Source organism: Triticum dicoccoides, chromosome 6A, assembly GCF_002162155.2.
Source record: "Triticum dicoccoides isolate Atlit2015 ecotype Zavitan chromosome 6A, WEW_v2.0, whole genome shotgun sequence".
NCBI lineage: Eukaryota > Viridiplantae > Streptophyta > Magnoliopsida > Poales > Poaceae > Triticum > Triticum dicoccoides.
The window spans coordinates 228,759,252-228,782,097 of NC_041390.1; the positions used below are offsets into that span (position 1 = coordinate 228,759,252).

General features: G+C 46.4%; 2 protein-coding genes across 3 annotated transcripts; one reads left to right on the forward strand and one right to left on the reverse strand.

Annotated features, from left to right (window-relative positions):
• The first annotated feature begins 840 nt into the window (after positions 1–840).
• LOC119316685 (reticulocalbin-2-like) lies at positions 841–5,138 on the forward strand. Of its 2 annotated transcripts, none has more exons than XM_037591046.1 (8): positions 841–1,524; positions 2,362–2,464; positions 2,548–2,613; positions 3,886–4,050; positions 4,144–4,240; positions 4,472–4,598; positions 4,677–4,734; positions 4,837–5,138. In XM_037591046.1, the coding sequence occupies exons 1-6, from the start codon at positions 936–938 to the stop codon at positions 4,586–4,588; spliced, it is 1,137 nt and encodes a 378-aa protein (XP_037446943.1). In that variant the 5' UTR covers positions 841–935; the 3' UTR covers positions 4,589–4,598; positions 4,677–4,734; positions 4,837–5,138. The 2 variants fall into 2 exon arrangements, with proteins under 2 accessions (XP_037446943.1, XP_037446942.1); XM_037591045.1 differs by having other exon boundaries at positions 842–1,524; positions 4,680–4,734.
• Positions 5,139–5,702: 564 nt separating this feature from the next.
• LOC119316686 (cytochrome P450 711A1-like) lies at positions 5,703–7,780 on the reverse strand. The gene is made up of 2 exons (XM_037591047.1): positions 7,460–7,780; positions 5,703–7,380 (listed from the first exon to the last, which is right to left on the reverse strand). The coding sequence occupies exons 1-2, from the start codon at positions 7,717–7,719 to the stop codon at positions 6,027–6,029; spliced, it is 1,614 nt and encodes a 537-aa protein (XP_037446944.1). The 5' UTR covers positions 7,720–7,780; the 3' UTR covers positions 5,703–6,026.
• Positions 7,781–22,846: the final 15,066 nt, after the last annotated feature.

The following is a 22,846-nucleotide window of genomic DNA, read 5'->3' on the forward strand; positions in this document are numbered from 1 at the left end:
TAGCTGTCAAACTCTCGGATGGAATTCATAATCTCGAGGCAGTGCTTTCGGCTCATCCGATAACGGCGCCGAAATACTTTCTCGCCGTGCAGTGGAGCGCCGGCGAAGTAGTCGGCGTAGAGCAAGCAATAGCCCTCCATACGATGCCTCTGCTTGCTCTAATGGCGGCCCGACACCGAGCCACCTCGCCGTGGCTTTGCATTGCTCGCGAACAGGCTGGCCAGAGCGGCGAGGACCATGAGGTGCTCTTCGTCCTGTGCGTCGGCCTAGGCTTCCTCCTCCAGCAGCACCGCGAACACCTCCTCATCGTTTGAGTCCATCGTCGAGCAGACAAACCGCCGAACACCTGTCGGGCGTGGTGGGCGCGCAGCCGCCGGTATCCCCGCCCGCGCGGCCGAAGCGCCGGAAAGCTCGCTCAGGAGCGGGATGAAGGATACGGCGGTGAACCCTCTCTTTTTTACGGGAAAATGGCCTTCCTAGCGGCGGTGGTCAGGTGGGCATCGCCGGGATCGGCACGGCGGCGGAAGAGGCAGTGCTCGCGCGGGGCGAAGCTGGACGTGCAAAAAATCATTTTCGCCTGACGATGGTGGCCCATGCGTCGTTTTTCCTTCCGCCGGAGCCTTCAAGCGCCCCCAGTGTGCTGAGTTCGGCCTGTGATTGCCGGGTCAAAAAATGGGCCTAGCTGACAGAATTCGACGTCCGGGCCGACTGCGTTTTTTTCGGCGCCGGCATAAAAAAAACTCGCCCTGGAGGGCTGTTGGGGCGCTGAGTGAAGATGCTCCAAGAAACGAAAAAACAAAAAAGAAGTACAGTGAGTTCACCCACGACTCCACGAGGCCTCGAGACAAGTTTGACAGTCGCCACTTCTCAAAGCGAAGAAAGAAACATCGAGAAAAGAAAGCGAGAGAAGCGCTCCAAGTCGTGACTCGTCGGCCATGGCGCAGCCGTCGGCGGCGGCGAGGAAGCCCTCGGCAGCGCCAACCGTCGTCCTGACACTTGTCCTGGCCCTCGCCTCCGCGAGCCTCCTCTTCCTCCTAGTCCACCTGTCCCCTTCGTCGCCATCCGCGCACCCGCACCCCCACCGCCGCCTCCGCCTGCGTGGTGCCCACCTCAGGCACGGAGGCGCCACCCCGCACCAGATCCCGTTCGACCCCGTCATCGCCGACCTCGAGCGCCGCCTGGACGACCGCGAGTGGGAGCGCCTGGCTGCCGCGGGGCTGCACGCGCCGGGCATGGAGTCTGCCCCCGTCCCAGAGGACCTCGCAGACTATGAGGACGAGTACATCAATGACGCCGCGCGGTTCAACATGACGCTGCGCGTGGCGGCGCTCTTCCCCAAGATCGACGTGGACCCCGCCGACGACGCCGTGACGGGCGCCGAGCTGGCCGCGTGGAATCTCGCGTCCGCGCGGCGGGAGGTGCTGCACCGCACCGCCCGGGAGCTCGACCTGCACGACCGCGACCACGACGGCCGCGTCGCCTTCTCCGAGTACGAGAGGCCCAGCTGGGCTTGGCGGTTCGACGGTACGTACGTATGTGTATGATCCGAGCTGTTGAAGTCCCCATTTTTGGATCTGTGTAGCGATACATGCGCGGATGCGCCTAGTCAGGAAAAAGTTCGTTTATTGGGAGATAATTATACCAATGTCAGGGTAGCCGAGTAAGCTCTGGATTTTGGTGCTGTGATGTACTCCCTCCGTCCCATAATGCAAGATGATTTTTGACACTACACTAAGTCAAAAAACGTCTTACATTATGGGACGGGGAGTAGTATTTGATTCAGAGCTGTAGTCCAATCCACTTAGTATAATGAATGCAGCCTTCAAAAAGGAAGAGAATGAGTGCAGCTCATGCCCGTTCTGCTGGATATTCTAAGTCATTTACATAGGCTCTCCGGTCCTCAGTCCTGACTACATTTAACTCACTGTGCTCTTTTGAGCGTTCATATAATGCCATTGTCTAGGATTGACCGTATTTGGGGAAACTCTGGTAGGTACCATTCTAAGTTTGCGTCCTGAACAATTTTCTAAGCATACCAAGCACCTATTTTTATGCATCTTGCGAAGACTTTACTTGTACAGTTCTCAATGTGTTTCCTGGTTCAACTAGTAAACTTGGAGCATTCATATTCTAGATCTATTAAACAGAGTTTTGCATATAGATCCAGCTTGAATAGTTCCCATGTGGCTTAACAAAGTTGTATCTCACACTGAAAGTAAAAATAAATAAATTCATGTGCGCCTATCAAGCTCGTAATAAGTAGGTCAAGCATCCTTTGATAAACCGTGCTCTTCAACTACCAAATGATCACATGTGTGCCTTAACGATGTGAGTTGAGCACTAAATCTCATATATGTCCAGATAATAACTCAACCAGTGATGGGATGGGATGGTGGAAGGAGGGGCACTTCAATGCTGCGGATATGGACGGTGACGGCTTTCTAAATCTGACGGAGTTTAACAAGTATAACTTTCTATCTGACCTCCTTTAGCTTCTGAAGTACCATGATTGTTCTACCTATGATTTACTTGATTCACTGCATGCAGCTTCTTACATCCAGCTGATACTACCAACCCAAAGCTAATACATTGGTTGTGCAAAGAAGAAGTCAGGTGCTTCTTTTCTCCAACTTTTTTCCATGCACATTTTCCTTTCAGATTTCAACAGCATACTTTTGCATGGCCTTATTAGTGTTCAGTTCTGCAAACAAGAATGAAGATGGAAAGTTTTTTTCTTGAAAATAAAAGAAGAACCTTTATGGAATTTCTGGTCATACTCTTAGTGATATCAGAGGCAGATCATTTGGAAATTCGAAAACTATTATTGGTTAATCAAATAAACCATGGATCATAGTAAAGGGGTCGACATTTTGACTTCTCATTAATTCCTGTAATTGACTTATTTCTCAACTATGATGCTGCATGATACTACACACTCCCTCCGTCCGGAAATACTTGTCCTAGAAATGGTTGTATCTAGACTTATTTTAGTTATAGATACATTCTAGACTTATTCTAGTATTAGTTTTCGTGCGGTTTAGTTATAACCGAACTCTGAAGCATTTTATGACATACTCCCTCCGTCCCATAATATAAGAGCGTTTTTGACACCACACTAGTGTAAAAACGCTCTTATATTATGGTACGGAGGGAGTATCTTGGTACTTGATTAGTCAACTATGTCAAACAGCTGCATGGAATTCGTTGGTACTTGAATCCAGCCGTTTTAAGAACTAAGCCTTAGGAATTTAATGGAAGACTTAGTGTGTGTTTGATTTGTGCCCAAAGTAGCTTATGAAACCTAGCTGATTTTTTTGGGTGTTACTGTAGTACGTTGGCTAATTGGCTGGCCAGGTTCTTGCTGTTATTTGGCTCCTATAGTTGAACTAGAGAGCCACCAAAAACATCACATTACCAAAATTTCGGCCTCAAGCTAAACATTGCCGAACTAAGGCTAACTTGTCATGGTTTTGGTTAGGCACTTTGGGTATCAAGGAGTCATATGAAAACAACAAGTCCATACTCTGAATTTGGTTTATTACGTATAATTATACTGATTCTTGCTGAGTCCCAAACCATTTGTGCAGGTAAACAGAATAGTATAGCATTTCTTGAAACTAGTATGAATCATGTTGACTCAAAATCTCTGCCCATCACACCGCAAACCAATTAAAACCAGCTATTTCATCCAGTTTATGGATTGTCCAAAATCTTTGTACTATTGTGTTAGCCAGTACCAAGCAGGTGATCCAGGCTGAAATGTTTATCAAACTGAATTTATTTTAGGAACCCTGACACAATCACATGCCTGTGAGCTTCTCTTATAGGAGTCAGGTTACATTTTGACAATCACCATTGTAAGATCGGTTTTTGTTGACTATTCAGGGAAAGAGACAAAGATAATGACGGGAAGCTCAATTTCCAAGAGTTTTATAATGGATTGTTTTATTCAGTTCGACATTACGATGATGAAACTTCAACAGATGACTCCAATGGCTCTGATGCACCGGCTAGAAAATCGTTTTCACAGCTTGATCTGGATAATGATGGGTAAAAATTACAGTTCCTGGTGTCATCTATTTGTCATATTTACTGAATAATGTAATTGTGAGTCTGAGTTTGGAGGCTTCGCCCTTTCTGTAGGCTTTTGTCAGCAGACGAGCTAAAACCTATCATCGGAAAACTCCATCCAGCAGAAAACTTCTATGCCAAGCAACAAGCTGACTATGTGATATCACAGGTAACGAGATGACAGCATCTCATTCTGTTTCTAGGATATTTTGGCTTGCCTTTCTATTTAATGCTGTCAGAATTGTCCTCTAGATTTCGTAACCCATGTACCATGATCTTCTAGCAACCTTTGCTTCGATACATTCTGTCAACTCCAACCAAGTTGAATGAGTAATTCTGCAGTATGTTTCTCAAGAAATTACCTGCTGATTTGTTATCTGATAGACCTTTCTGTATGTAGGCTGACACAAACAAAGATGGACAGCTGAGTTTGAATGAGATGATTGAGAACCCCTATGTATTTTACAGTGCTTTATTCACAGAAGATGATTATGGGTCTCATGACGAGCTCCGGTAGTTCCTTCAAGGTACGTGGTGCTCGGTATCAGACTTCATATGCTTTATTTCACTGTTACTTTTAATAATCAATGAGCTTGAATGTTTAGCAGTAGGTGGTATTCAGGACCTTTCAACGCTTGGTTAGACATGCCAAGCACATTTCAGGTATATCAGTTGAAGTACCTTATCAGTTCTTATTCATTCGCCTTTGCACCAAAGTATTCGAGTGCTTACTATTTTCTAATCCATGATTTCCTTCTTTACCAGGCGATTTCCATGTATAACACAAGCGTGCATTTCCACACGCCTGTTTTAGCAACAGAGCATTCATTTGTTACATTAAGAGTTCTTGAATTAGTTTCATGTTTTGCATGGCAAGTTAGCATTGGTTCTTCCATATATAGTTTTTGGTGTGCAAAAGTAGGTTGTTGTTCCAGGATCACACACTTGTAAACTATGAAAACCAGGAAGGTGCAGCTGTAGGGCTTGTATGTATGTAACTGGCATTCCTGAACCCTATCTGTAAACATTGTGAAGTTATGTTCTATGAAAGTGATTCTATTCTCTTCCTCCTCGTGCAACATTTTGGCATCGATAATCCGCTGCCTTATTTTGCCAGAAAGAGCACTCGTTCTTTCTTTGGGCAGGCGCAGTCAAAATGAAAGGAGAACATCCAGCACCTGAAGCATATATAGCTTTAGTAAAATATATCTAAGTACCTAAGCCTACTCGTAAATATCATCTGTCCAGCCAAGGTTAAAGCATGTTTGGAACATGATAACTGTTAATGTTCCTTCTGATCCGAAATGTAAGTGGTTCTAGTTTTGTCACTTTGACCAAGTTTATGGGAAAAAAATATGGATTTTGGTAGTACATTTTTTTTATAGACTCGGTCAAACTGAGAAGAAGTTGGACTTCGGGACAAAACTAGTAGAATTGCTTGCATTTTCGAGCAGGAGGAGTAACTGTTAAGTGAAGCAAGAAATCAAGTGTATCAACATTCCTACAGTGCCAGTGTTTATCCATCTTATTAATGTATTCTTGCAGATCAAGGTGTTAGTTTCATTTGTCTAAAATTGTCCAAATCCATGCTCGCATCTGATAACATTTTTGCAAATCAATTGACCTGGTAATAATAGTATCATTGCGTGCAAATCAATTTCCGCAGCACATTTACAACTTCCAATATCAAAATATTGATGGGATTGCCTGTTTCCAAGTTGATCGGACTGATAGTTCCAAGTTGAACACAAAAGAGCTAGTTGCCGCACATTTCAGATTACCGTTTCTTAAACAACTTAGAACTAGTTAATCAGAATATTAGCAGCTTAATCACGCCGACATATCCCTAGCTATACATGATGTAAACTCAGCTCACTCACAGACGGACACACCACGCCACCCAAGCCGTCGTATCATGCTCATGCTTGTGATTGCACGTCTAAAGGCCTGGCGAATCAGTCCCTCGTCGTCCTCCTGATGGCTCTGAGCTTGACGCCGTGGCGGAAGCCGAGGACGAGGTCGAAGTCGAACTGGATGGGCGACTCCATGGCCGGCGAGTGGCGGAAGACGTACCGTCGGTACAGGTGCACCACGGCGAGCTTCACCTGCTGCAGCGCGAACCTGTGCCCCACGCACGCCCTCGGCCCGATGCCGAAGGGGATGTGCGCGTAAGGGTGCCGCGCCCGCTCCTCCTCCCCCTCCGCCGCGAACCGCTCCGGCCGGAACTCCTCCGGCTCCGGGAACTGCCGCGCGTCGCGGGCCAGCACCCCCGGCGCCAGCCACACGTACGTGCCCTTCGGGAGGCGGTACCCGGCGATCTCCACCTCCTCCGAGGTCTCCCTGGCGATCAGCGGCGACACCAGGTGGAACCTCATGGCCTCCTTGATCACCAGGTCCAGGTACGGGAACCGACCCTGGAGGTCGTCGGCGTCGGGGGCCGCGCCGCCGAACGCGTCCACCTCCGCCAGCAGCTTCCCCTCCACGCGCGGGTGGCACGACACGAGGTACACCACCGACGACACCGTGAACGCCGTCGTCTTGGTCCCGGCGATGAGGTGCTCGTACGCCAGCGCGCGCACGTGCCTGTCCTCCAGCGCCACGTCCCTGGCGCCGCTCTCCCTCGCGTCCAGCAGCGCCGCGATGAAGTCCAGCGCGGCGCCCGACGGGGAGGCGCTGTTCTCGCGCTCCCTGCGCCGGCCGGCGATGATGACGTCGATGCGGCGGCACAGCAGGCGCTCGTTCTCCTCCATCTTGTAGTCCGCCGTGCCGGGCACCCGCCGCAGCAGGCGCTTGCACGGCGTCTGCACGCACGGGAGGAAGAGCCCGAGGATGGTGGACAGCGAGCTGGACAGGTCCATCTTGATGAACTCCATGGACCTCTTGTACTCCTCCAGGAACCCCCTCACGTCCTCGCCGCCGTCCGCAGCGGCGACCTTCTTGCAGAGGCCGAAGTCGATGCCGAAGGCCGTCCTGCCGATGATGTCGATGGCCATGCGCAGCGAGAGCTGGCAGAAGGGGACGCAGTCCTGGTCCGGGCAGGCGGCGACGCTGTCCACCAGCGCGTTCACGTAGGGCTGCATCGTCGGGACGAGGCCGGCGAGCCTGGCCGGCTGGTAGAGCGGGACCACCGTGTTCCTCATGGAGGACCACGTGGAGTCCCGGGTGAGGAAGAGCGCGTCCTGGTGCAGCGACCCCACCGTCGGCGGCGGGGTGCTCCGGTTGCGGATGTCCTTGAACTTCTTGATGCCCACCTCCTTGCACAGCTCCGCGTTCGCCACGATCACCAGCGGCTGCCTCCCCATGTGAAACCTGCACCGATCGAGCATCACGTCCATGTTTTGGAACGCCATTACTACATGGCACCAGAAGATGGATACAACATTGCTACCTGAAGATGGGGCCGTGCTCCTTGGCGATGGCGCGGAAGACGTCTGGGCCGTCGTTGGCGAGGAGATGGAGATGGCCGAGGGGAAACCTGGTTGGAGGCCCCGGGACCCTCCTGAGGGCCCAGAATGGCACGTAGAAGTAGACCAGAAACGCGACGATCACGGCCGCAGAAGACATGAGGAGCAGAGCGGGCGCGCTCGTGCCGTGTGCGGCGGCATGGCCTGCGGTTTCCAGAGCAATGGAGCAGTTGGTGGCTTCCATGGAGATGGAGGAGGAAGGAGGAGCTAGGAGCTGTGGCTGCTGCTTATCAGTGTTCGGTCTGGTCTCTGCATTGGCTCGTGTTGCTCGTGCTTGCCGGTTTATAAAGCAGCGTTCGTCGTCGACGTTGCTGTCTTCAGTGTCGTCTTGGTCAGATGTTGTCTGTGGCTCCCCACAAGTAAATCAAAATAAATCATGATGTCTGTGGCAGCAGGGGTGTCTCTGCCTCTCTGCCAGGTTTCGCGGCGTCGTGCAGTCTCGATTGAATTGCTTCGACAAAGCAGTGTGTTGGTTTTGGTCTCGGCTGGCCGATGCCGTTCGACTTTGCCCACGGTGCTCTTTGCTGTGTTGTGTTTCCCCCCTTTGTTTCTCTATGCTATGTGTGCTGTTGGTGTATACATTTTTTGCTTTTATCTCTTCTCCGGTGCCTCATATAGCCCAGCTCTTATTAAAACTCATAGTTGTTGGTTGTTACAAAGAAGGATACAAAGAAAACTCAGGGGTAAATTAAACCTGGTTAGAGCATCTCCAACGGTAATCTGTAAATTTTCTTTCGCATTTGTCCGGGGACACGGATACGGGAGACCGTGATCCAATCATAGTTGCATACATCCAGACATCTAGGCTCCCTCATTTTTTAAAGTCCGCACGATCAAATAGCGCGCATGCAACACTAATTCAAATTTTGAAAAGTTTAAATATTACTTTCTCTGTTCCTTTTTAGTTTGCGTATAAGATTTGGTCAAAGTCAAACTTTGTGAAGTTTGACCAACTTTATAGAAAAAAAGTATCAACATCTACAATACTAAAGCTATATCGTATTAAAATTAATTTCATGATGCATCTAACAATATTGATTTCATATTGTGAATCTCGATATTATTTTCTATAAACTTAGTCAAAGTTAACAAAGTTTGACTTTGATCAAACCTTATCATAGAGTACATGCCAACATTGTTGTCCCCTTAAACCACCTACTGATACTCAATCAGATCTTTGTTCAGCTGCTCGTGAGTTGGTCGCTGCCGATTTTGTTGATGCATTTGAATAAACTCTTCAAATGTGGTCGGAATCTAGTCTGGAAGTTGGATAGGATCACCCATATGTTCTCAAATTCTAGAGTGGCGGCAGCATCATCACCCTCATCCTCAACTCATGTTGTGCATGATCACACAATATGTCAGCACCTTCCACAAGGTCTCCGGATCCCATTGTTTAGTAGGTCCACAAACAACTGCAAAATGGGCCTACGGTATTCCAAATGCACTCTCGACATCCTTTCTAACTGCTTCTTGTCTTTGGACAAAGTGAGCCTTTTTCTGGCTAACTGGGTTAGAGATGATGTTGACAAAGGTAGCCCACGGAGGATAGATACCGTCAACCAGATAGTAGCCCATCTTGTACTCATGTCCATTAACAATATTGTGGCAGGAGGAGCTTTTCCTCTAGCCAGCCTCACAAACAATGGTAATCACTGCAACACATTGATGTCATTGTGAGACCCGGACATGCTAAAGAAAGCGTGCCAAATCCAAAGATCTTGTAATGCAACTGCTTCAAAAATGATGGTGGGCTTCTTAACGTGACCCTAATATTGCCCTTGTAAAGCCTTTGGACAGTTCTTCCATTTTCAATGCATGTAGTCAAGAGACTGGCCATCCTCTTGCTTCTGAGATTGCCAAGAGCCTCTTGGTGTCTGCCACAGTTGGTTCTCTCAGGTACTGAGGTCCGAACACCTCGACCACGGCAGTTGCAAACTTGACCATGGCATCTCCGCCTGTGCTCTCAAACACCCGTTGGTACTCGTCCCATGAATCAACGACGGTGCCATATGATAGCATCTGTAGCGCACTCGTGCACTTCTGATAGCCAGAGAAGCCAATCACTCTCATGACATCCTTCTTGAAGACGAAGTAGTAATCATAAGACCGTACGCCATGGTACAAACGATCGAAGACAGTCTTGCGCATCTGAAAACACCAACGAAAATGGTGAGCGAAGAGCGCATCCAAGGCAAAGTAGTCGGTCATCAGTGTCAAATGGCCACGCACCCTATTGCATTTGAGCACTCGCTGACCCTTGACCGAACCCTTGAAATTGAGAACATGCTCCCCTACACGCTCTGTGTCTTAAAGGACCACCTATAACATCGCCGTATCATCCTAGTACTCCTCCTCATCGGACGACTCAACATACGTATATATGCTCCAAATCGAAATCCATTGCTAGAAAGGAAAAATTGTTTTTAGCTCCGGTAATTCATCGACCAGTTGCCGGGAATGGTCAGTATAGAAGTAGCGGATGGTACCTCGCGGGGCGGTCGGAGGATAGGGGTTGAACTGAAGGAAATATGCCCTAGAGGCAATAATAAAGTTGTTATTTATATTTCCTTATATCATGATAAATGTTTATTATTCATGCTAGAATTGTATTAACCGGAAACTTAGTACATGTGTGAATACATAGACAAACAGAGTGTCACTAGTATGCCTCTACTTGACTAGCTCGTTAAATCAATGATGGTTATGTTTCCTGACCATAGACATGAGTTGTCATTTGATTAATGGGATCACATCATTAGAGAATGATGTGATTGACTTGAACCATCCGTTAGCTTAGCACGATGATCGTTTAGTTTGTTGCTATTGCTTTCTCCATAACCTATACATATTCCTATGACTATGAGATCATGCAACTCCTGAATACCATAGGAACACTTAGTGTGCTATGAAATGTCACAATGTAACTGGGTGACTATAAAGATGCTCTACATGTGTCTCCGATGGTGTTTGTTGAGTTGGCATAGATCGAGATTAGGATTTTCACTCAGAGTATCGGAGAGGTATCTCTGGCCCCTCTCGGTAATGCACATCACTATAAGCCTTGCAAGCAATATGACTAATGAGTTAGTTGCGGGATGATGCATTACAGAACGAGTAAAGAGACTTGTCGGTAACAAGATTGAAATAGGTATTGAGATACCGACGATCGAATCTCGGGCAAGTAACATGCCGATGACAAAGGGAACAACGTATGTTGTTGTGCGGTTTGACCGATGAAGATCTTTGTAGAATATGTAGGAACCAATATGAGCATCCAGCTTCCGCTATTGGTTATTGATCGGAGATGATTCTCGGTCATATCTACATAGTTCTCGAACCCGTAGGGTCCGCATGCTTAACGTTCGGTGACGATCGGTATTATGAGTTTATGTGTTTTGAAGTATCGAAGGCAGTTCGGAGTCCCGGATATGATCATGGACATGATGAGGAGTCTCAAAATGGCCGAGACGTAAAGATCGATATATTGGAAGCCTATGTTTGGACATCGGAATGGTTCCGAATGAGTTCTGGCATTTTCTGGAGTACCGGGAGGTTACCGGAACCCCCCGGGGAGTATATGGGCCTTATTGGGCCTTAGTGGAATAGAGGAGAGGAAGGAAAAAGATGGGAGGCGCGCCCCCCTAGCCCAATCCGAATTGGGTGGGGGCCGCTCCCCCTTTCCTTCCCTCTCTCCTCCCCTTCCTTCTCTTCTACTCCTACTACTTGGAAGGGGGGGATCCTACTCCCGGTGGGAGTAGGACTCCCCTAGGGCGCGCCATAGAGGGCCGATCCTCCCCCTTCTCCACTCCTTTATATACGGGGGAGGGGGCACCCCATAGACACACAAGTTGATCATTGTCTTAGCCGTGTGCGGTGCCCCCTCCACCATAATCCACCTCGGTCATATCGTCGTAGTGCTTAGGCGAAGCCCTGCGCCAGTAGCTTCATCATCACCGTCATCACGCCGTCGTGCTGACGAAGCTCTCCATCGACACTCACCTGAATTGAGAGTTCATGGGACGTCACCGAGCTGAACGTGTGCAGATCACAGAGGTGCCGTACTTTCGGTACTAGGATCGGCCGGATCGTGAAGACGTACGACTACATCAATCGCATTGTCATAACGCTTCCACTTACGGTCTACGAGGGTACGTGGACAACACTCTTCCCTCTCGTTGCTATGCATCACCATGATAGATCTTGCGTGTGCGTAGGATTTTTTTTGAAATTACTACGTTCCCCAACAGTGGCATCCGAGCCAGGTCTACGCGTAGATGTTATATGCACGAGTAGAATACAAAGGAGTTGTGGGCGTGGGTATATACATATTGCTTGCCGTCACTAGTTGATTCTTGATTCAGCGGTATTGTTGGATGAAGCGGCCCAGACCGACATTACGCGTATGCTTACGCGAGACGGGTTTTACCGACATGCCTCGCACATAGGTGGCTGGTAGGTGTTAGTTTATCAAACTTTAGTTGAATCAGATTCAATGAACATGGTTCTTTCTGAAGATCAAAAAGCAATCACTATACCGCGTTGTGGTTTTTGATGCGTAGGTAAGAACGGTTCTTGCTCAACCCGTAGCAGCCACGTAAAACTTGCAACAACAAAGTAGAGGACGTCTAACTTATTTTTGCAGGGCATGTTGTGATGTGATATGGTCAAGACATGATGCTAAATTTTTATTGTATGAGATGATCATGTTTTGTAACAGAGTTATCGGCAACTGGCAGGAGCCATATGGTTGTCGCTTTATTGTATGAAATGCAATCGCCATGTAATTGTTTTACTTTATCACTAAGCGGTAGCGATAGTCGTAGAAGCAATAGTTGGTGAGACGACAACAATACTTCGATGGAGATCAAGGTGTCAAGCCTGTGACGATGGTGATCATGATGGTGCTTTGGAGATGGAGATCAAAGGCACAAGATGATGATGGACATATCATATCACTTATATTGATTGCATGTGATGTTTATCCTTTATGCATCTTATTTTTCTTAGTTTGGCGGTAGCATTATAAGATGATCTCTCACTAAATTTCAAGGTACACGTGTTCTCCCTGAGTATGCACCGTTGCTACAGTTCGTCGTGCTGAGACACCACGTGATGATCGGGTGTGATAAGCTCTATGTTCACATACAACAGGTGCAAGCCAGTTTTGCACACGCAGAATACTCGGGTTAAACTTGACGAGCCTAGCATATGCAGATATGGCCTCGAATACTCAGACCGAAAGGTCGAGCGTGAATCATATAGTAGATATGATCAACATAGTGATGTTCACCATTGAAAACTACTCCATCTCACGTGCTGATCAGACATGGTTTAGTTGATATGGATCACGTGATCACTTAGATGATTAGAGGGATGTCTATCTAAGTGGGAGTTCTTAAGTAATATGATTAATTGAACTTTAATTTATCATGAACTTAGTACCTGTTAGTATTTTGCATGTCTATGTTGTTGTAGATAGATGGCCCGTGTTGTTGTTCCGTTGAATTTTAATGCGTTCCTAGAGAAAGCTAAGTTGAAAGATGATGGTAGCAACTACACGGACTAGGTCCGTAACTTGAGAATTATCCTCATTGCTGCACAGAAGAATTATATCCTGGAAGCACCGCTGGGTGACAAACCTGCTGCAGGAGCAACGCCAGATGTTGTGAACACCTGGCAGAGCAAAGCTGATGACTACTCGATAGTTCAGTGTGCCATGCTTTACGGCCTAGAACCGGGACTTCAACGACATTTTAAATGTCATGGATCATATGCGATGTTCCAGGAGTTGAAGTTAATATTTCAAGCAAATGCCCGGATTAAGAGATATGAAGTCTCCAATAAGTTCTATAGCTGCAAAATGGAGGAGAATAGTTCTGTCAGTGAACATATACTCAGAATGTCTGGGTACCACAACCACTTGACTTAGCTGGGAGTTAATCTTCCTGATGATAGTGTCATTGACAGAGTTCTTCAATCACTGCCACCAAGCTACAAGAGCTTCGTGGTGAACTATAATATGCAAGGTATGGATAAGACTATTCCCGAGCTCTTTGCAATGTTAAAGGCTGCGGAGGTAGAAATCAAGAAGGAGCATCAAGTGTTTATGGTCAACAAGACCACTAGTTTCAAGAAAAAGGGTAAAGGGAAGAAGGGGAACTTCAAGAAGAACAACAAGCCAGTTGCTGCTCAAGTGAAGAAACCCAAGTCTAGACCTAAGCCTGAAACTGAGTGCTTCTACTACAAAGGGACTAGTCACTGGAAGCGGAACTGCCCCAAGTATTTGGCGGAGAAGAAGGATGGCAAAGTGAAAGGTATATTTGATATACATGTTACTGATGTGTACCTTACTAATGCTTGCAGTAGCGCTTGGGTATTTGATACTGGTTCTATTGCTAATATTTGCAACTCGAAACAGGGGCTACAGATTAAGCGAAGATTGGCTAAGGACGAGGTGACGATGCACGTGGGAAATAGTTCCAAAGTCGATGTGATCGCCGTCGGCATGCTACCTTTACATATACCTTCGGGATTAGTTTTAGACCTAAATAATTGTTATTTGGTGCCAGCGTTGAGCATGAACATTATATCTGGATCTTGTTCGATGTGAGACGATTATTTATTTAAATCAGAGAATAATGCTTGTTCTATTTATATGAGTAATATCTTTTATGGTCATGCACCCTTGATGAGTGGTCTATTTTTACTAAATCTTGATAGTAGTGATACACATGTTCATATTATTGAAGCCAAAAAATGCAGAGTTGATAATGATAGTGCAACTTATTTGTGGCACTGCCGTTTGGGTCATATTGGTGTAAAGCGCATGAAGAAACTCCATTCTGATGGACGTCTGAAATCACTTGATTATGAATCACTTGGTACTTGCGAACCATGCCTCATGGGTAAGATGACTAAAACTCCATTCTCCGGAACAAGTGAGCGAGCAACAGAGTTATTGGAAACCATATATACTGATGTATGTGGTGAAGGAAATATGCCCTAGAGGCAATAGTAAAGTTTTTATTTATATTTCCTTATATCATGATAAATGTTTATTATTCATGCTAGAATTGTATTAACCGGAAACTTAGTACATGTGTGAATACATAGACAAACAAAGTTTCACTAGTATGCCTCTACTTAACTAGCTCATTGAATTAATGATGGTTATGTTTCCTAACCATAGACATGAGTTGTCATTTGATTAATGAGATCATATCATTAGAGAATGATGTGATTGACTTGGCCCATCCGTTAGCTGAGCACGATGCTCGTTTAGTTTGTTGATATTACTTTCTCCATAACTTATACATGTTCCTATGACTATGAGATCATGCAAATCCCGAATACCGGAGGAACACTTAGTGTGCTATCAAACGTCAGAACGTAACTGGGTGACTATAAAGATGCTCTACAGGTGTCTCCAATGGTGTTTGTTGAGTTGGCATAGATCGAGATTAGGATTTGTCATTCTAAGTATCGGAGAGGTATCTTTGGGCCCTCTCGGTAATGCACATCACTATAAGCCTTGCAAGCAATATGACTAATGAGTTAGTTGCGGGATGATGCATTACGGAACGAGTAAAGAGACTTGCCGGTAATGAGATTGAACTAGGTATTGAGATACCGATGATCGAATCTCGGGCAAGTAACATACCAATGACAAAGGGAACAACGTATGTTGTTGTGCGGTTTGAACGATGAAGATCTTCGTAGAATATGTAGGAACCAATATGAGCATCCAGGTTCCGCTATTGGTTATTGACCGGAGGTGAGTCTCGGTCATGTCTACATAGTTCTCGAACCCATAGGGTCCGCACGCTTAACGTTCGGCGACGATCGGTATTATGAGTTTATGTGTTTTGATGTACCGAAGGTAGTTCAGTGTCCCGGATATGATCACAAACACGACGAGGAGTCTCCAAATGGTCAAGACATAAAGATTGATATATTGGATGACTATATTCGGACACCGGATGAGTTCCGGGGGTCACCGGATAATTATCGGAGTGCCGGGGGTTACCGGAACCCCTGGGGGAACTAATGGGCCAACATGGGCCTTAGTGGAGAGAAAGAGGGCCGGCCAAGGCAGCGCCGCGCGCCCCTCCCCCTCTAGTCCGAATTGGACTAGGGAAGGGTGCGGCGCCCCCCTTTCCTTCTCTTCTCTCCCTCTCCTTCATTTCCCCTTCCTCCTCCTAGTTGGACTAGGAAAGGGGGAGTCCTACTCCTACTAGGAGGAGGACTCCTTCCCTCCTTGGCGCGCCTCCAAGGGCCGGCCGGCCTCCCCCTTGCTCCTTTATATACGGGGGCAGGGGGCACCCTAGAACACACAAGTTGATCATTGATCGCTTAGCCGCGTGCGGTGCCCCCCTCCACCATAATCCACCTCGGTCATATCATCGTAGGCTTAGGAGAAGCCCTGCGACGGTAGCTTCATCATCACCGTCATCACGCCATCGTGCTGACGAAGCTCTCCCTCAACACTCACCTGGATCGAGAGTTCGTGGGACGTCACCGAGCCGAACGTGTGTAGATCGCGGAGGTGCCGTACTTTCGGTACTAGGATCGGCCGGATTGTGAAGACGTACGACTACATCAACCGCGTTGTCATAACGCGTCCACTTACGGTCTACGAGGGTACGTGGACAACACTCTTCCCCTCTCGTTGCTATGCATCACCATGGTAGATCTTGCATGTGCATAGGATTTTTTATTGAAATTACTGTGTTCCCCAACAGTGGCATCCGAGCCAAGTCTATGCGTAGATGTTATATGCACGAGTAGAACACAAAGGAGTTGTGGGTGTGGGTATATACATATTGCTTGCCGTCACTAGTTGTTTCTTGATTCGGTAGTATTGTTGCATGAAGCGGCCTAGACCGACATTACGCGTATGCTTACGCGAGACTGGTTCTACCGACATGCTTCGCACACAGGTGGCTGGTGGGTGTCAGTTTCTCCAACTTTAGTTGAATCGGATTCAATGAACAGGGTTCTTTCTGAAGATCAAAAAGCAATCACTATACCGCGTTGTGGTTTTTGATGCGTCAGTAAGAACGGTTCTTGCTTAGCCCGTAGCAGTCACGTAAAACTTGCAACAACAATGTAGAGGACGTCTAACTTGTTTTTGCAGGGCATGTTGTGATGTGATATGGTCAAGACGTGATGAGATATGAATTGTTGTATGGGATGATCATGTTTTGTTGAAGTTATCGGCAACTGGCAGGAGCTTTATGGTTGTCTCATTATTGCATAAGATGCAAGCGCCATGTAATTGCTTTACTTTATCGTTATGCGATAACAATAGTTGGAAAAGCAATAGTTGGCGAGACGACCATGTGATGACACATTGATAAAGATCAAGATGATGGATCATGGTGTCATGTCGATGACGAAGGATATCATGACGGTACCTTAGAGATGGAGATCAAAGGCACAAGATGATGATGGCCATATCATATCACTTATATTTGATTGCATGTGATGTTTATCCTTTATGCATCTTATTTTGCTTAGTTCGGCGGTAGCATTATAAGATGATATCTCACTAAATTTCAAGGTACAAGTGTTCTCCCTGAGTATGCACCGTTGCGACAGTTCTTCGTGCTGAGACACCACGTGATGATTGGGTGTGATAAGCTCCACATTCACATACAATGGGTGCAAGCCAGTTTTGCACAAGCAAAATACTCGGGTTAAACTTTACGAGCCTAGCATATGCATATATGGCCTCGGAACACTGAGACCGAAAGGTTAAGTGTGAATCATATAGTAGATATGATCAACATAGTGATGTTCACCATTGAAAACTACTCCATCTCACGTGATGATCGGACATGGTTTAGTTGATATGGATCACGTGATAACTTAGATGATTAGAGGATGTCTATCTAAGTGGGAGTTCTTAAGTAATTTGATTAATTGGACTTTAATTTATCATGAACTTAGTACCTGATAGTATTTTGCATATCTATGTTGTAGATCAATTGCTCTCATATAGCTTCCCCGTTTTATTTATGACATGTTCCTAGAGAAAACTATGTTGAAAGATGATAGTAGCAATGATGCGGACTGGATCCATGATCTGAGGATTATCCTCGTTGTTGCATAGAAGAATTATGTCCTTGATGAACCGCTAGGTGACATAACTATTGCAGGAGCGAATGCAGACGTTATGAAGTTTGACAAAGCTCGGTATGATGACTACTTAATAGTTTAGTGCACCATGCTTTACGGCTTGGAACCAGGACTTCAAAAATGTTTTTGAATGCCACAAAGCATATAAGATATTCTAAGAGTTGAAATTGGTATTTCATACTCATCCCGTGTCGAGAGGTAGGAGACCTCTGATAGTACTTTGCCTACAAGATGGAGGAGAATAGCTCAACCAGTAAGCATGTGCTCGGATTGTCTGGGTACTACAATTGCTTGAATCAAGTGGGAGTTAATCTTCCAGATAAGATAGTAATTGACAAAAGTTCTCTAGTCACTATCACCAAGTTACTAGAACTTAGTGATGAACTATAATATGCAAGGGATGACGAAAGTAATTCCCAAAGTCTTCACGATGCTGAAATCGGTGAAGGTAGAAATCCAGAAATAGCTTCAAGTGTTGATGGTTAACAAGACCACTAGTTTCAAGAAAGGGCAAAGGGAAAGAAAAGGAACTTCAAAGAAGAATAGCAAGCAAGTTACTGCTCCCATGAAGAAGCCCAAAGCTAGACCCAAGCCTGGAACCTAGTGCTTCTACTGCAAAGGAAATGGTCACCGGAAGTGGAACTGCCCTAGATACTTGGCGGATAAGAAGGATGGCAAAGTGAACAAAAGTATATTTGATATACATGTTATTGATGTGTACTTTACTAGAGTTTATAGCAACCTAAGTATTTGATACTGGTTCACTTGCTAAGAGTAGTGACTCGAAACAGGAGTTGCAAAATAAACAGAGACTAGTTAAGGGCGAGGTGATGATGTGAGTTGGAAGTGATTCCAAGGTTGATAAGATCACCATCACACACTCCCTTTACCTTCGGGATTAGTGTTGAACCTAAAATAAATGTTATTTGGTGTTTGTGTTGAGCATAATATGATTGGATCATGTTTATTGCAATATGGTTATTCATTTAAGACAAAGAATAATTGTTATTCTGTTTACATGAATAAAACCTTCTGAGGTCATACACCCAAGGTGAATGGTTTATTGAATCTCGATCGTAGTGATACACATATTCATAATATTAAAGCCAAAAGATGCAAAGTTAATAATGATAGTGCAACTTATATGTGGCACTGCCGTTTAGGTCATATTGGTGTAAAGCGCATGAAGAAACTCCATGCTGATGGGCTTTTGGAATCACTTGATTATGAATCATTTGATGCTTGCGAAACATGCCTCGTGGGCAAGATGACTAAAACTCCGTTCTCTGAAACAATGGAGCAAGCAACTGACTTATTGGAAATAATACATACTGATGTATGCAATCCGATGAGTGTTGAGGCTCGCAACGGGTATCATTATTTTTTGACCTTCACAGATGATTTGAGCAGATATGGTATATCTACTTGATAAAATATAAGTCAGAAACATTTGAAAAGTTCAAAGAATTTCAGAGTGAAGTGGAAAATCATCGTAACAAGAAAATAAAGTTTCTACGAGTTGATCGTGGAGGAGAATATTTGAGTTATGAGTTTGGTCTTCACTTGAAACAATGCGGAATAGTTTCGCAACTCACGCCACCTGGAACACCATAACGTAATGGTGTGTCCGAACGTCATAACCGTACTTTATTAGATATGGTGTGATCTATGATGTCTCTTACGATTTATCGCTATTGTTTTGGGGTTATGCTTTAGAGACAGCTGCATTCACGTTAAATAGGGCACCATGTAAATCCGTTGAGACGAGATCATATGAACTGTGGTTTAGCAAGAAACCTAAGTTGTCATTTCTTAAAGTTTGGGGTTGTGATGCTTATGTGAAAAGGTTTCAACCTAATTAAGCTCAAACCCAAATTGGAGAAGTGCGTCTTCATAGGATACCCAAAGGAGACTGTTGGGTACACCTTCTATCACAAATTCGAAGGCAAGATCTTTGTTGCTAAGAGTGATCCTTTATAGAGAAGGAGTTTCTCTCGAAAGAAGTGAGTGGAAGGAAAGTAGAACTTGATGAGGTAATTTTACCTGCTCCCTTATTGGAAAGTAGTTCATCACAGAAATCAGTTCTAGTGATTCCGACACCAATTAGTGAGGAAGCTAATGATGATGATCATGAAAACTTCTGATCAAGTTACTACCGAACCTCGTAGGTCAATCAGAGTAAGATCCGCATCAGAGTGGTACGGAAATCCTATTCTGCAGGTGATGTTACTTGACCATGACGAACCTACAAACTATGAGAAAGCGATGATGAGCCCAGATTCCGCAAATGGCTTGAGGCCATGAAATCTGAGATAGAATCCATGTATGAGAACGGAGTGTGGACTTTGGTTGACTTGCCCAATGATTGGCAAGCCATTGAGAATAAATGGATCTTCAAGAGGAAGAAAGACGCTGATAGTAGTATTACTATTGTGACGCCCCCGATTCAATCGTACACTAATCATGCACGCAAATGTGTACGATCAAGATCAGGGACTCACGGGAAGATATCACAACACAACTCTACAAATAAAATAAGTCATACAAGCATCATAATACAAGCCAGGGGCCTCGAGGGCTCGAATACAAGTGCTCGATCATAGACGAGTCAGCGGAAGCAACAATATCTGAGTACAGACATAAGTTAAACAAGTTTGCCTTAAGAAGGCTAGCACAAACTGGGATACAGATCGAAAGAGGCGCAGGCCTCCTGCCTGGGATCCTCCTAAACTACTCCTGGTCGTCGCCAGCGGGCTGCACGTAGTAGTAGGCATCTCCAGAGTAGTAGTCGTCGTAGCCGAAGGTGGCATCTGGATCCTGGGCTCCAACGTCTGGTTGCGGCATCCGAGAAGAAGAGGAAAACGAGGGAAAAGAGGGAGCAAAGCAACCGTGAGTACTCATCCAAAGTACTCGCAAGCAAGGAGCTACACTACATATGCATGTGTATATGTGTAAAGGGCCATATCGGTGGACTGAACTGCAGAATGCCAGAATAAAAGGGGGATAGCTAATCCTGTCGAAGACTACGCTTCTGGCAGCCTCCATCTTGCAGCATGTAGAAGAGAGTAGATTGACGTCCTCCAAGTAGCATCTCCAAGTAGCATCTCCAAGTAGCATCGCATAGCATAAACCTACCCGGCGATCCTCTCCTCGTCGCCCTGTAGAAAAGCGATCACCGGGTTGTCTGTGGAACTTGGAAGGGTGTGTTTTATTAAGTATCCGGTTCTAGTTGTCATAAGGTCAAGGTACAACTCCAAGTCGTCCTGTTACCGAAGATCACGGCTATTCGAATAGATTAACTTCCCTGCAGGGGTGCACCACATAACCCAACACGCTCGATCCCATTTGGCCGGACACACTTTCCTGGGTCATGCCCGGCCTCGGAAGATCAACACGTCGCAGCCCCACCTAGGCTCAACGGAGAGGTCAGCACGCCGGTCTAAACCTAAGCGCGCAGGGGTCTGGGCCCATCGCCCCGAGCACACCTGCACGTTGCGTACGCGGCCGGTGAGCAGACCTAGCAACCTCCATTACAAAGGAAGTTGCGTTAACGCAGTCCAACCCGGCGCGCGCCGCTCAGTCGCTGACGTCACGAAGTGCTTCGGCTGATACCACGACGTCGGGATACCCATAACTACTCCCGCATAGATGGTTAGTGCGTATAGGCCAGTAGCCAGACTCAGATCAAATACCAAGATCTCGTTAAGCGTGTTAAGTATCCGCGAATGCCGAACAAGGCCAGGCCCACCTGTCTCCTAGGTGGTCTCAACCTGCCCTGTCGCTCCGCCACAAAGTAACAGTCGGGGGCCGTCGGGAACTCAGGCCCACCACTACCTGGATGGAGCCACCTGCCCCTTCAGCCCCCATCTCCAAACAGTATCACCAGTAATGTAACAGTGTAAAGTATATAGTATATGCCCGTGATCACCTCCCGAAGTGATTACAGCCCAGTAGTATAGCATGGCAGACGGACAAGAGTGTAGGGTCACTGATGGAACACTAGCATCCTATACTAAGCATTTAGGATTGCGGGTAAGGTATCAATGACTGTAGCAGCAATGACAGGCTATGCATCAGAATAGGATTAACGGAAAGCAGTAACATGCTACACTACTCTAATGCAAGCAGTATAGAGAAGAGTAGGCGATATCTGGTGATCAAAGGGGGGGCTTGCCTGGTTGCTCAGACAAGGAGGGGTCGTCGATGACGTAGTCGACCACAGGGGCATCAGCATCGGCCTCGGAGTCTACCGGAAAGGAGTAACGGAGGGGGAACACAATAAATAACAGAGCAATCAAATGTAACACAAAGCAAGACGCGGCAATACGTTGTGCTAGGGGTGTCCTAACGTAGGGATAGGCGATACCGGTGAAGGGGGAAACATCCGGGAAAGTATCCCCAGTGTTTCGCGTTTTCGGACAGACGAACCGGAGGTGAAATGTTGCAGGTTCACTATGCTAGGGACGCGTGGCGGACGAACAGGCTGCGTATCTGGATTCGTCTCGTCGTTCCGAGCAACTTTCATGTAGAAAGTATTTTCATCCGAGTTACGGATTAAAAGATATGATTTTCTAAAGATTTAAATCATTTTCTGATTTTATTTATTCATTTAAATCCAACCTTATCCAAAACAGTGTTTGCTGACGTCATCATGACGTCAGCAGTCAACAGGGGCGTTGACTGGTCAAACTGACGTGTGGGTCCAGCGGGGCCCACCTGTCATACCCTGTTTAGGCTAATCAGGTTTTAGCTAAACTAATCACAGTTTAATTAGACTAATTAGTTAAGTTGATTAATCTAATTATGATTAATTAACTTAATTAATTCCTTAATTAATTAATTAATTAATTAATTAATTATTTTTATTATTATTAATTTTAATTCCTTTTTTTAATAAAACGTTCTGGGGCCGTGGGGCCCCCATGTCATTGGCACCAGTGGCCAGAGTGGTTTCGGTGTTAGCAGGCGCTGGGCACCCGCCCGAACTGGCGCAGCGGGCGCTCGTCCGCGGCCAACGGGGAAGGGGAGGGGGCACGGCGAGCTGGGGCGCAGGCTCGCCGGCGGCGGCGACGGCGCACAGGGCGGAGCGGGGGAAACAGGGGCGCCACGGGGCCGGGCGCCGTGTGCAGAGGAGGCGGGGCACAGGCGGGTGAGGCCGGCAGGTAGCG

Bases quoted from the DNA above. Each gene is read 5' to 3' on its own strand.
- LOC119316685 (XM_037591046.1), top strand. From the start codon at position 936: ATGGCGCAGCCGTCGGCGGCGGCGAGGAAGCCCTCGGCAGCGCCAACC. The intron at 1,525-2,361 runs GTACGTACGTAT...ATATATGTCCAG, and splicing joins CTGGGCTTGGCGGTTCGACG to ATAATAACTCAACCAGTGAT. The intron at 2,614-3,885 runs GTGCTTCTTTTC...TTGACTATTCAG, and splicing joins TTGTGCAAAGAAGAAGTCAG to GGAAAGAGACAAAGATAATG.
- LOC119316686 (XM_037591047.1), bottom strand. From the start codon at position 7,719: ATGGAAGCCACCAACTGCTCCATTGCTCTGGAAACCGCAGGCCATGCC. The intron at 7,381-7,459 runs GTAGCAATGTTG...CGATCGGTGCAG, and splicing joins GAGCACGGCCCCATCTTCAG to GTTTCACATGGGGAGGCAGC.